This window comes from Nelumbo nucifera, chromosome 1, assembly GCF_055504915.1.
Source record: "Nelumbo nucifera cultivar China Antique chromosome 1, China Antique-T2T, whole genome shotgun sequence".
Classification (NCBI taxonomy): domain Eukaryota; kingdom Viridiplantae; phylum Streptophyta; class Magnoliopsida; order Proteales; family Nelumbonaceae; genus Nelumbo; species Nelumbo nucifera.
In genome coordinates, this window is record NC_142649.1 from 77,288,732 (window position 1) to 77,303,835 (window position 15,104).

At 44.3% G+C, this 15,104-nt stretch overlaps 1 protein-coding gene across 1 annotated transcript; it reads right to left on the reverse strand.

The window, feature by feature from the left end:
* Nucleotides 1-12,904: 12,904 nt before the first annotated feature.
* LOC104605714 (protein MOTHER of FT and TFL1-like) lies at nt 12,905-14,277 on the reverse strand. The gene is made up of 4 exons (XM_010270580.3): nt 13,796-14,277; nt 13,610-13,671; nt 13,469-13,509; nt 12,905-13,289 (listed from the first exon to the last, which is right to left on the reverse strand). Exons 1-4 carry the CDS (start codon nt 13,994-13,996, stop codon nt 13,066-13,068), a joined length of 528 nt encoding a protein of 175 aa, XP_010268882.1. The 5' UTR covers nt 13,997-14,277; the 3' UTR covers nt 12,905-13,065.
* Between the last annotated feature and the right edge of the window lie 827 nt (nt 14,278-15,104).

Here is a 15,104-nt window from a genome sequence, read left to right on the forward strand (position 1 = left end):
AAACATTGATACAATACTAAGTCGGATTTTAAGGTTAGCAGCATTTGATAATGAGAAGAGTAGTTGAATTGAATGACTTAATTATATTGTCTTTTGGTAGATGAAAGAATCACACAAATAAAATGTTTAGGGCATAGTAACCAGCTCAACATGTAATTTAGCCAATAATTAAAGAGTTCACGATCTACTTAGAGACTTGCTAGATAATAAACCTGACGAGGGACGATTTGGCCCGTATAATGATGTGACGACATGTGGAGTGGCGGAATGATGTGGTGGCATCTCAGCGATCTCAGTTACCTCATGCACCTTGAGTCACCTAGCTAAACCGAGGCTCGAGTAGTTCAACTATATGGACTGACCTGGCGAGGTGCCATGTAACTTCTTTATAGAAGTCAATTGTCTCCGGTCTCCTGGGGATCACAGCATACGTCAACAGATTTTATCTTCTCTTCGTCCGATTCGAACGGACTTGAATAAGTCTTATTAGCTTATGTGGAGTCCATTTTTGGGTGTGAAACTAACTCCGAACTAGACAGGCCAACGATCTCAGACATGCATCATGAGGCCCATGGGAACTTACCTATATAAAGGCCTCGCCTCTAGCCTCACAAGGTATGCACGACTTAGCTCTCGAATTCCCTTGCAATTTAAGCTCTCAGCTCTCTTAAATCTCCACATCACTAACTTATGCATCGGAGTGCCCACACTGGGTAAAGTACCCCGGACACAATGACAACCTTGTTTTGCAGCTCAACCAGACGACATCACTAGCCCTACGTCCGAGTTGTCCTCCAACAGGGAGCTACCAGGTCGCGCTATATCAATTGGCTCCGTTTGTGGGAACCACAACAAAAAGCCAAGTTCTCACTTCACTCTACTTCACTACAACAATCTTAGTGGCATCCACAAGCAAACCCGCAAACAACAACAACCAGGTTACAAGGGGGCAAGACCAACCTATAGCACATCCTAAAGTCCCCCCTATAACCATCAGGCAGTTCACAGTGCCCTTGACCCTACCAGGCATGCCTATTATGTCAAATCTAGCCTCCCCTACACCATGTGAATGCGCCTCTTCCTCTAGTCAAATCATCAGTGGTTCCTACTACAATTGACGTGGCATGAACCTGCAAATGAGAACATAGGAGGAGAGATTTGCCGCCTTAGTAGGAATGCATTAATAGCCACAGCAGCAACAATAGCAAAATCTGAACCAAAACCAGTAGCCTGATGATCAACAGTCGGACAACTAGAACTAGGACTAGGACCCGGACCCTCCCCGTCGCATCGACAACCGGAACCAAGTCTCGATTAAAGAGCACAACCGAGCTACAACACCGATCAAAGCTAAAGAGAACAACTCAACCGAGGTATCGAGGAGGAGGCGTCACCGACGTGCACGCCGCGACACTGGGAGAAGCCACCTTGCTCCCACAAACAACGAAGAGGTAGAAAGAAAAGGAGAGGTGAACCAAATTGTCGTCCAACCAACAATACAGCAGGTGACCCGCACCTCCCCACTTGCACCAAAGATCCTTACGGCCCCACGACCTAAGGACTTTAAAGCCCCAAGCCTGGAGTCTTACAATGGAACTATTGATCCAATTGACCATATAGAGAACTTCTAGGCCTTGATGCAACTACATGGGGCGAATGATGCGAGCCTATGCATGGCCTTCCCAACCACTTTCCAGGGCACAACTTGGATGTGGTACTTAGGACTGGCCGCAAGCTCAATTAAAAGTTGGAACTAGTTCGTGAACCTCTTCACGACACACTTTGCCACTAGCAAGAGATGTCCAAAATCTATGACTTTCCTATTGAATGTGGTCCAGCGACTAGACAAGATGCTCTGGGATTACATCAAGTGGTTTAACCTGGAGCGCCTCCAGATTCCAAACCTCAACCCAACATTTCAGCTCACTGCAATGGTCAATGGCGTCTTCCACCCCGACTTGCTTTGGGAAGTTGAGTTGAACCCTCCATCTTCTATGGAGGAGTTCCTCCACCAAGCCAACAATTTCACAATGGCAGAGGAGGCGCTAGGATCCCGGTTAGAGCTGAGCGGGAAGAGGAAGCGAGCAAAAGAAGAAGCAGGAAGTAGCAAACAAAGGCACAAGAGTAAGTCACCAAAGAGAAGCAGGTCCCCCCCGAAGTAGGCGTAGCAAGTCTCCTAGAAAAAGGAGTATGTCCCTGTCGCGAAGTTCCAGGTCGTCAAGCTGGCGTTCAAGGACCCCTCCAGTTTAGAACAAAAGTTGCACAACCCTCAACGAAAAGAAAGAGGAAATATTAATGCACATCAAGATAGCCGAGTATGTTAAGTGGCTACCCAGGATGAGAGGCAACCCCGCAAACAAGAACCCAAACAAGTACTGCCATTTCCACTGCGACATCGGTCATGACACAGAGAATTGTCACAACCTTAAGGACGAGGTCGAGGAGTTGATTTGTTGAGGCTACCTCAAGAAATTCATCAAGCGTGATGACCAGGGCTGACTTGTTGACCAGCCAAGAGAAGTGCCAGAGTCGAGCAAGAACTAGGACAAGGACCAGTAACATCAAGACCCACCACCACTAGAATGGCTCATTCGCGGAGTGATCAACATGATCACCGGAGGATTTATCGTGGCAAGATGCACAACTGCGGTAGGGAAGAACTCAATCCAAGAGCTTGAGCATGAGGACGAGAATCCACCAAAGTGCCCTCATGTGGAGGAAGTCATATACTTCACCAAGGATAACGCTCGTGGATTCCAGTATTCGTACGATGATGCCCTCATCGTCAAAAATGATCATTAACAACTTCAAGATAAAGCAAATCTTGATCGAGTCCAGAAACTCGTCTGACATTCTATTTCTGGATGTGTTCAAGAAGATGCAACTAGAGAGAAAGGACCTGCAGCCAGTCGACATCCCCCTCGTCAGCTTCAGTGAAGATGTGGTAAGACCTCTGGGCCAGATCAAAGTGCTAGTCACAGTAGGCTCTGATCTGAATTCAGTCAGTTTCGAGCATAGCTTCCTAGTGGTCGCTACTTCATCCCTCTACAATGCCATCTTGGGTCGAGCTATCCTTCATGCACTTCGGGCAGTAGTGTTGACCTACTACTTGTCGATGAAGTTCCCGACGAGATATATGGTGTAGGGATAGTACAAAGTGACCAACTGGAATCACACAAGTGCTACATGGCAGCATTGAAAGGCAAAGGAAAGCTAGCAGATGATGTCGACTTGCAGCCGCCCCTGGAGAATACCGATGAGCGAGTTCGCCCAATGGAGGACACCACCCTGGTCCTAGTCTCAGACACTGAGCCCAAGAAGACGGTCCAAATCGAAGCTTGCCTTGTAGAGCCACTACGGTCACAACTAGTAAGTTTTTTACTTAGTAATTTAGATGTTTTTGCATGGTCGGCAGCAGAAATGCCCAGCATAGATCCCTCTGTCATTACTCATAGGTTGAATGTCGACCCTTTAGTCAGACTAGTTAAGCAGAGGAAGAGGAACCTCACCGTAGAGAGGTGGAGGATAGTTGATGAGGAGATTGGGAAGCTTCTCGTAGCAGACTTTGTTAGAGAGGTCCAATATCCGAGTTGGGTAGCCAACCTAGTGCTCGTGAAAAAGCAAATGACAAGTGGAACATGTGTGTCGACTACATCGACCTCAACAGATCCTGCCCAAAGGACAGTTTCCTGCTTCCCAGAATAGACCACCTGGTAGACGTGACATTGGGGCACGAGTTGTTGAGCTTCATGAATGCCTGCTCTGGCTATAACCAGATCTGGATGAACCTAGCAGACTAAGAACAAATAGCCTTTGTAACCAAACTAGGCTTGTATTGCTATAAAGTTATGCCCTTCAGATTGAAAAACACTGGAGTAACTTTCTAGTGACTTGTAAATAAGATTTTTTCAAATTTAATTGGCAATAAAATAGAGGCTTATGTTGATGACATGGTTGTGAAGACTCAATTTTCAAATTCTTTAATTTCATATTTAAATTGTATTTTTGAAATCTTAAGAAAGTATAATATGAAGCTCAGCCCGAACAAGTGTGTCTTCGGGGTCACGTTGGGTAAATTTCTTTACTATATAGTGCATCGACGTGGCACCGAAGCCAACCTGGATAAATTCCAGGTAATCATAGATACGAGACCACCTAGGTTAATAAAAGAAGTCTAAAAACTAATTGGTTGGATAGCCACCCTGAATTGGTTTATGTCTAAATTGGCTAGGCGGTGCCTCCCATTCTTTAAGGCAATAAAGATAAATGAAGATTTTGAGTGGAACGAGGAGTGCTAGCTCATGTCCGACGAGTTCAAAAGGTACCTCAGTTCACCTCCCCTATTGACCAAACCAAAACCAGGAGACGAGCTAAAACTCTATCTCTTTGTGAGTGACAAGGTAGTTAGCTTAGTACTAATTCGAGAAGTAGATGGGGTGCAACGACATGTCTACTATATAAGTAAAGTTTTGCATGTAGCTAAGACCAGGTACCTCGACATAGAAAAGTTGGCCTTTGCCTTGGTATTGGCAGCTTGGAAGTTGCATCCATACTTTGAAGCCCATATCATTGTAGTCCTAACCGGCCGACCTTTAAAGCTTGTTCTTTAAAAGCCCAAGGTCTCGGGAAGATTGACGAAGTGGGCCATTGAGCTAAGCAAATATGACATCCAATTCGGGTCGTGCCTAGCAATCAAAGCGTAGGTCATGGCTGACTTCGTTGTCAAGTGCACGTTCAACATGCTAACCCCTGGAGTGATTGAGTCTGCTACCATGTTGGAGGCATCTACTAGTGCGGAACCCACCCTGACCTGGGACAAGGAGCTCTGGATCCTCCACGTGGATGACTCATCTAACTAGCACAGAAGTGGAAATAGGCTGATATTTTATGGGCCTAGCGGGCTAAAGCTGGAGTCGCCCTCCAGTTTGCATTCGAAGCATCGAATAATGAAGTGGAGTATAAAGCGGTAATAGTCGTTCTGACTTTGGTAAAGGAGGTTGGCGTAAAGCATCTCGTGGTATGGGTATTATGAGCCTCAGGAGCCTGCCATGACAACTTATTTGGCCAAGGTGAGAGAGCTCCTGCCCAGTTTCCACTCCTGGTACATCCAACAAATTCCAAGATCCGAGAATACAAAGACTGATGTGCTTTCGAAGCTAACCAGCGTGACAGAAGAGGTCTCTCCTGTTTTGGTTGTGAAGCCGAGCTAGATGGATCCGCTCATTGACTATCTGTGCCATAGGACCCTACCAGCATACTGCAATGCAACTCGGACGGTAGAGAGACAGTCAGCTCACTATGTCATCATTGGTGAATAGTTGTACCATAGATCATTTATGCTTTCCTACTTGCATTGCTTGTGTCCAACCGAGGCAAGCCAAGTGCTACACGAGATCCACGAGGGTCTCTATGGAGGACACCTGAGGGGCAGGGCACTTACCCAGAAAAGCACTAAGGCAAGGATACTAATGGCTTACAATGAAGGCATACGCACTCGAGCTCATTAGGAGGTGTGATGATTGCCAAAGGCATGCTAACATATTACACTTGCCCATCACCAACCTGAAGTGCTTGACTAGCCCGTAGCCGTTCACTCAATAGGGTATAGACATCCTCGGTCCTTTCCCACCTGCGACCGGGCAGAGAAGGTTCTTGGTCGTGGCAATTGACTATTTCATAAAGTGGGTGGAAGTTGAGCCTTTGGTGTTTATCCTAGCTCGGAATGTACTGAACTTTTTTTAGAGGAATATAGTTTACAGATTCGGACTTCCCAAAGTGTTGATATCAAACAATGTGAAGCAGTTCGAGGACATCAAATTCCAGAATTGATGTGTCGAGATGGGGATCCAGTAGAACTTCACCTCGGTAGCTCATCCCCAAGCAAACAGACAGTTTAAGATAACGAATAGGGAAATCCCCTACGAACATAAAGCTCGGCTTTCCCGAGATAAGGGTTTGTGGGTAGACGAGCTACCCAACATTCTTTGGGCCTACCAAACTACCATCAAAACAACAACTAGAGAGACTCCCTTCAATCTGACGTATGGGACGAAGGTCGTCATCGTTGTCGAGATCGAGGTGCCTACCTTACAATTTGAGGCGTACGATGAAGAGACCAACAATGACAAGTTGCGAACCAATCTTGACCTAGTGGAAAAAGTCTAAGACCTAGCCTGTATCTGGACTGCAGTCTACCAGCAGTGAGTAGTTCAGTACTACAATGCCTATGTCAACAGATGTCAATTCCAAGTTGGCAACTTGGTACTTCGGAAAGCTATGGTACCTAAGCCTAGTGTTGGTAAGTTAGGACCAAAGCGGGAGGATCCCTACAGAGTACTTAGGGTGATCGATGAAGGAACATACGAGCTTGAGACATTGGAGGGGAGGCAGGTACCACATGCATGGAATGTGGATAACCTAAGGAGATACTACCGTTGAGTTAGGGAGTTCGGCATCCGCAACTTATTAAAATTTCACTAAGTGTAAAAGAGACCACCCACCTCGGTGACCTAGTCGAGCCGACTTGCATTATGGAGCACATCGGCTAAACTACATTTGAAAGGGGATGCCAAGTCGCTCTTAGCCTAAATGCCCCCTATGCCAACTTGGCGTTAACGACGTCAATTCGATATGCCTAACCGCTTTGGCAAATAGGCACTTCGGGTCATTATACCATACTATGCCTAGTCGCTTTGGCACCTAGGCACCTTGGGTTATAATCCCATACTTAGTGTATTTTTGTGAAGTTTCAGGTTTAAAGAAGAAAGACACGAGGTGTGCAAAAAGGAAACTTCATTCAAGATAGATAAGAGTTACATCATCATCAAAAAAAAGAAGAAAAAGAAAGCTCTTCCAGGCCGAACTCGAAGACTCGACACTTTACATATTTACAAGGGGGTCCAAGAAAAGAGAAAAGATGATTCAACACTACAGGGCTCCTCGTCCCCATCACCAACCACACCAATAGCATCCACATCGGCTCTGACTACAGCTTCCTCACCGACCTTGTCTTCTTCGTCCTTGGAGTCAAGCTCCAAATTGACCCAATCTATCATCTCATTGGTACAGGCCGAGGACTTGATTGGGGAAAGATTGAGCTCGGGGTACACCAACCTCCTAACATTCGACATAGTTTGAAGCCTTGATAGAAAGTATTGGTGCCGAACTCCTACCTCTCCTGCAAGAAGTTTGGAAAAATTTTGAATTCCTCAACAGTTCGGACCTTGGAAGCCTGGACCTCGTCGAGGAGCTATGTCTTGCGTTCAGAAAAGTGAGCGTCCTTCTCCTGTAACTCCTACTTGATCTTCTCGATGTGAAGCTCTAACTCGCCAATCCGGTTCCATTCAATGACCAACTCGTCGATGAAGGACACAACCCGTCAACTCGAGACTGGTACTCATTCATTACTGCCTCAACATATTCAGCCCTCACCAGATGCTACTCAGATTGCTTGACTAAGGAGTGAGTCAAAGTGTTCACCTACAAAAGAAAGCAGGAGCTAAGTATGGAACCCATATTGGGAATAGCATGACGAGAAGATTGGGAACTTACCATCATGAGGCAGCGCATGACTTTGTTGCCGAGCTCACCAAGACACACCTTAGAAAGATCAGCGACCTCATCGGGGAAGACATCCTCCTTGCTCTTGATGAGAGCAATCCGAAAGTCCATGATGGACTGCCTCCCCTCAGGTTCGTTCTCTGCACCCGAACTACCAGTCATCGAGACCTTGGGTGGTAGATGGCGCGCCTCGGATGTCCGGGCTGCCTCGATCTCAAGCAAGATCCTCTCCACCTGATCTTCACCGACCAGGTCGACCACCAGGACCTCCTCGGTAGGGGTGATCATTTCAGCCCAGCCCGCCCTGAAAATTTTAGGCTTGCGCCTGGGTTTGGTGTTCAGGCCCGACCCAGGCCGAGGCCAGCCCACATATATTTAAACTTACACATTTTGTGTATAATGTATACATGTTATTTTACATTAGATTATATATTTTATATATAAATATTATAACATGACATGTATAATTTATATTATATGTAATATTTTATATTATACAATGTATAAAATAAGTTTATATGCATGTTATGCCATTTAATATAAAATATTATATATATGTAATGTTTTATATATGAAAGACATTGACCCAAAATTAGGCCCGACCCGGCCTAGGCCCATGTAGACCTGGGATAGGGCTTATGTTTCAGGCCCAGAACCTTGGCCGAGGCTGGGCCCAGGCCTAAGCTATATCCCTTATCATAAGTGCAAATCCCGACCTGGGCCCAACCCATGATCACCCCTATTCCTCAATAGCAGTCGGCGCAATAGGCTCGGGAGTCGAAGCCTAAGGTGCTTCCTAGTGGACTACCTTTCTCTTCTTCCTCTTCCTCATACTCTAAAGTAGCCCCACAATTAGAATGCTTGACATGTCTCTTGCACGAGAAGCTCAAGAGTTAGTCAAATTAATATGAAGTAAAGAAAGCAAACACCCAAACCTGAGACGAGGACCTACCCAGAGGACTCAACCCAGCCTGGATTAGCTTCTCCTCGAATAAGAAGTCGCTCAACATCAACTAGCGGTCCACAAGGTTCTGCATTTTGGCCTGCACCTGCTCGTTCAGATCTTCCCCGACGTCTTTCACCCCCTCTCTCCAGTGCATTGAGAAGGGCCACCCATCGGGCAACTCAAGGAAGAAGTACTTACTCTTCCAGGCTAGGACTTTAGAAGGAAAGCCATGCAGAAGCTTGTACTCAGGCTGGTACGACAGGTAGTAACTAACCTTGCCCAGGGTGCTAGAAAGGTTTTGCTTTATTTAGCAAAGGCCGACAAAGGTCTTAATATCTAGAGGAAGACCGGTATGGTAGCAAAGGGAGATTGTACCGGCCAAGGTACAGATGGAGTTCAGGTGCAACTTATCAAGGCTAACATTATAGTAATTCAAGACCTCGGGTATAAAAGGATGGAGCGGAAACTGGAGACTTGCCAATAGAGCCTCCTCGAAGACGGCAACCTCCTCCTCGTCATGCTCCCAAGGGAAAGCCTTAATAAGAGGGGAGTAGCCGAAGTGGTCAGGGATTCTATATCAACAATCCAAATCGAATAGATCCAACGGTTCCTAAGGAGTGCGGCTATTCGTATTTCGACAGTTAAGCACGTTTTTTATGTCCACGAATCTTAATCTTCATGTGACAACCGTGCGTGCTTGAGACACGACCTCACCTCCCATGGTCGAGCCAATTGAGTCGATTAGGTTTGAATCGTTGGTTGAACCACAACTGAACCGAAGACTGGGCCAAATCCTTTTAGCTCAAAGATACTCCTGCCCCGAGTTGACCATGTTGGGCTCGAGAGTGGGGGACAATTGATGAGAGATGATTTGGCCCATCCAATGATGTGACGACACGTGGAGTGGCGGAATGATGTGGACTTGGATAAGCCTTATCAGCTTACGCGGAGTCCATATTTGAGTGCGAAACTAACTCCAGACTAAATGGGCCAACGATCTTGGACATGCATCGTGAGGCCCACGACAACTTGCCTATATAAAAGCCTCGCCTCTAGCCTCACAAGGTATGCGCGACTTAGCTGTCAAATTCCCTTACAATTAAGCTCTCAGTTCTCTCAAATCTCTACATCGCTAACTTAAGCATCGTACTACCCACACCGGGTAAAGCACCCCGGTGTGGGTAGGTGACATCACTAGCCCAATGTTTGAGTTGTTCTGAGCTGTTTCCAATAGGGAGCTACCAATTTGCACTATATCATTCGGTTGAGCCACCTCAACCATGATCAAACAACTCCTTATTTAGAATTTTTGAATCCACAAGAAGAGTATTAATTGTTGGGATGAATGATAGATAGTAACATGTATGCCAGGATTGTGGTTTAATAAGGCAGGACATATCTTAGGCTGTTAGATGAAAGCGGAAAGACTAAAACCAAAGTTTCTTCCCATTCAGGATCATTTTAACGAGTAGGAATGCAATTTGGTCTGGTCAAAATTAGGGTTGAAAACATCAACAGTTTCAACATAACCGTGTAGCTTCAAGCATTAATATCGCATGAGATTATGTTATGGTAAAAGTTTATTAAGAAGGAATAACTCACAGATGCCCAAAATTCATGAACACTATTTTACTAGAGGGAAAATTCCCGATTAGTACCCTGTACTTTGGGCCTAGTGCCACTTTGTCCCCCAAACTTTAAAATGCAACAATTCAGTACCCAAACTTTCAAAACGTGACAATCCAATACCTGATGTTAACTAGCTGTTAACCGACTGTTATGTGGCATTTGAAAAAGACACAAATGCCCTTCAAGTATTATTTAATTTTCTTTATCAACCATCTAAACGTTGACAATAAAATAACAGTCCCAAATCCTTGCCTTTTCCATTCAAGAAAGTTGGAATCATGTTTGAGTGGGCATTTTGGTAACCCCAACTTTCTTGAATAGAAGAGACAAGGATTTGGGGCTGTTAATTTTTTGTCAATGTTTGGTTGGTTGATAAAGAAAATTAGATGACACTCGAAGGGCACTTATATCTTTTTCAAATGCCACTTAGCAGCTGATTAATAGCTAGTTAACAGCAAGTACTGGGTTATTGTCACATTTTGAAAGTTTGGGTATTAAACTATCGCATTTTAAAATTTGGGGGACCAAAGTGGCACTAAGCCCAAACTACAAGGTACTAATCGGGAATTTCCCTTTACTAAATTTGGTCTTCAATAGTTTTGAACTTTTGATCCTCCAAGAAGGATTGCATCATATCATCACATCATTACACAATTTGTAATCATCCGTTGAAGGCAAGTATAAGATGCAAATAGCATATCAGTCTCTTTTCCCAGATATCTTCTTTCTTTTCTCTTGATTTCTACCGTAGATGGGGTTGAAGGCAAGTATAAGATGTAAATAGCATATCAGCCTCTTTTCCCAGATATCTTCTTTCTTTTCTCTTGATTTCTATCGTAGGATGGGGTGATGGAGTAAGGAAATACAGACACAAGTAAGCATAGACTTGAACTATGGCTAAGGATGTGAATTGGACCGGATTTGGTCATTACAGATGGACCGATCCAATCTGATGAATACTTTGGACAGTTTTGAACCGGTCCGGACTGTCCGAATGGACTAGGTCCAAATCAATGCAAGGACCATTAAATCTGGACTGGTCCTTCCAAATATGGAGGTACAGAAACAAACACGTGTAATTGCAGGTTTTCCATGCTAAGTTTAGTGGACCTCACATGAAGAGTTTTTTTGGATGTGTTTGGATTAGGACCTGCTCTTTCGGTGGAACTTTGGAACCATTTATTTGATTTCTAAAATAGTAGGAATGCCAACCCACCCAGTCACCCACTCCCTCTTGCGGGTCTGGAATCTCTCTCTCTCTCTCACTATTTTTTTAGAAATTTGGAGAAGGATATTTAATAATGGAAAAATTAGCCTAATCGAGCCAATTAGGCTTCTTTCCAAGATGGCAGACTGTCGCTCCAATGTAAGATAACAAATGGCTAATTTGGACTGTCCTTTACTACATTAGCCATCAAGTTCACTGTCCTATGTAGCTCACGTTAGTAATTAGCCATCACACCGAGTTTATGGCCTGAAACTTGGAGATGAATATATAGCAGTAGAGAGAGAAATTAATACTTTGGAATATACAGCAGTAGAGAGAGAAATTAATACTTTGGAATATTTTTTGGATGTAGTCCTCCAAAGTCTAAACAAAAGCAGCAGCAGCGGTGAAAACAATATAATGTGGCAAGAGCATGACTGTGTGACTTAAATAACTTTCAATTATGGGAAAATATTCTTAGTATTTATGTTTTTTTTTTCTTTTCTGGCAAACAAGTCTTAGTATTTATGTAATGCTGTTTTGAATTTGTAGTAGGTGCATCATAACCGTAGTTTATTATCATTTCGTTTCATTAGGAATGCAAGTATTTTGAGACCAGGAACTAAATCCCTAAGGCTCTGTTTGGAAAGAGTAAGTACTATGTAGAATAGAGTGCAAAACCTGCCTAAATATTAATGCTGCGTTTTCAGTGTTTGGCTACTTTTTAAAACGAGATTCTTTGGAAAAAGTTTTTTTTTTTTTTTTTTTCAAGTGTTGTTGATCAGCTTATGTGAGAAGCTAAATGTTGTTTTCTTTCTTCACGTTTTCAAACGGGCTTTTGCTACAAAAAGCCTGTTTTTGAGCTTTTTCACCACGGGCTTTTATGCAAAAAATCCTGTTATTGAGCGACCCTATAAATTCAAAAGAGTTGAATAATCCAGCTTATTGGGAACTGTTTCTAACCTCCTTGAGCGATGACCAATTAATCGACATCTCCTCCCTACAAGGGGCCGCCCACATCACATCCCCGCCGTGTATTGGGAACATCTTCCCCAATACACGGCGGAGATGTGCTGTGGGGCGGCCCCTTGTGGGGAGGAGATGTGAACTCAATCAATTGCTGAATCTCGGAAATGTAAAGCCAGGCAGCCAGCAGGCCCACGATGGATGGCTGGAGCCTGGATGAGGCGAGGCTGCTCCAGCACTTTAAATCACTTTAAATTGAACTGAACTGAACGCCTTTCGCATTCATCATTTGTCTCCACAATTACTGTAACCGTACAGTCCCACAGTTTTTTTGGGTAAAGTACAGTCCCACCACAGTTCATGCATTCTTTCCATGTGATTTCGAGATCGACAGAGAGAGACAAACAACTTCCATTTGTATTTGTATGTGTATGTGCTTCTAGAGAGAACGAGAGAGAGAGAGAGAGAGAGAGAACTTCCATGTAACTTTGGTTTTATGTATCTATATTCCAACCAAGGCCTATGACCAAACACATTCCTGCTATGCTATCTCCTAGCTCCTATCTTCTGCAATTCCAAGGCTAGTCGGAGTCGTGTATCCAAACAACGGTATATAAATTTATAAAAGCATAAATAAAAATGTCAAGAACCAAACAGCGACTTAAGCTAACCTAAGCAAGCAAGTGAGACAGACAAACAAAACAAACAAGCGAAACGACTAAATTATGTACGTATATGATCGAGTGAAACAGGTCAGTCAGCGTTTCCTGGTCGCTGGCTCCTTCTGGGCATTAAAATACACAGCAGCCACCGGGAGGCCCAGCCCGTTTTGTGCGGCGAAATTGCGGGTGTTGAAACTGCCACGGGCATCTGGCGGTCGAGTCTCCTCCGTTATGGGTCCCTTCTGCTGAAACAGTGTGAAGACGTATCGGTGAATGCCGGTCGGAGGCCGAGGTCCCATGTAACTCACCAGCTCTTTCCCTGTATGTAAAATACTAAAATGTGTAAACCCCATTAACCCATCACAGTTCACAGAATTAGAAATTCATTCCCTCCCACCCACGTCCATTCGCATATTATGAACATTTTCCTTCTTTTCGCATGATTTACAATTAATCAAAAACATAATAAAGAAATAAAAAGGAATTCTGAGCACAAACCTTTCGTGGCATCTGAACCTTCTGCAATATCTACTACGATCCTGCAAGAACACAAAAGCATCTGGGGATTAAGAAAACAGCGTTGATATGTACAATTCCACCCTCAAATTGCTATTACTAAATAAAAACAGAGGAACTGACCAATGGAGCCATTCCCTCATCGTGGGTTCACTGGGACTTGGAGCATCAGGATCGGTCATCACCTACCCAAGAATTAAAAGAAAAAAAAAGAAAAATTAAAACAGATGAAAATGAAAAGAAAAAAGTACTGCATGTTTTGAGATCAGTAAATATATGAGGAAGGAAGAAAATTAAAGATTTTCTCACAAGAGTGTAGAGATTGTTAGAGAGACGAGAACCAGAGAGTTGAACTTTGGGCTTATTAGCTGCAGCAGAAGGCTTGATCTCGCAGCCATTGGCGACTTGTTTGGATCCGTAATGAACGGTGAATTCGAGGGTCGGAGAGAACATGTCGAGAACATCTCCGATCACCTTCCCGACGGCGAGTGGCTCTATGGACCGACGCATAGAGATCGCCGAGACGAAAGGCGAGAAAAGGTCAAGTGATGGAGGAGATGAGGAAGTGAGAAAAGGGCCGTTGGCGTGAGCTTTAGGTTTTCGATTATCAAGCGTAAAGCCAAGAAGAGGGAGAGAGGGGACGAGTAATTCCGAACCGAAGGAATTCCAAATGCAAACTTGCTATTGCTGTTTTTATGGGTATTTCTTAATTTCTGTGTGAGAGAGAGGTAGGAGGGAGCGCTACATGAGCGGCACGTTGCAAAGCCGCCTCGACGAGTGCCACATTGCTTGTGCCTCTCAAATTGGCAATGGGGACACGTATCTTCCATTTGATGGTACATCTATCCTCTGATCGCATTGTGACCGGACGGTTCTGCCTGTTGTGGGGACTGTGGGGGGACCATCTATTGCTCCACAAACCGACGAATATTTCCCTTTCCTTGTAATTATACTGATCAAAGTTCTCACTATCTCCTTATCAAAAAAAAAGGACGGACCGAAGGAACCGAAAAACCCTTCAACTTTTACGAAACTACGATACGATACAAAAATAATCCTCAGCGTCCCTACAACGTACTCCTACAGCACATTCCAACCGTGTCTTAGGAATATCTCCCGATGATATCTAATCATCTCCTCGGGAGATGTGCTGTGGGGGCGTTTCCTCGTCGGGCGCTGATGTAAAAACAAAGCGATACCTACTCTGAGCCGAAAGTTTGTTTTCTTTTATCTTATTTTTTGATAGTCGTAACTCCCAAGTCTCATCGTTTGTTTTACACGTGTCAACATAAGTGCTTATGATTATGACGATTATCGAGAATGAGATGCCCTCCAGGCTCCAGGCTCCAGCCCACCCAATCAACAGAAAAAACCCTTCACATGCAGTCTGGAACGGAACAGGGCGAGAGTAGATCTCGACTCCTCTTCACATGCACCCATTGCCACGTATGTCTTTTCATAAATGTTCCCTCGTGGTGATGTCTGACAAGCTTCTGTGTTAAAATCTCTAGGGTCCACTGTTCAGAGGTGGTCTAGGTTAATCAATTATGGGTTTGGGGCTATTCGTTTTCTCAATTGGCCCATGCACTGGCCAAATATACTATTTATCATCATGGGC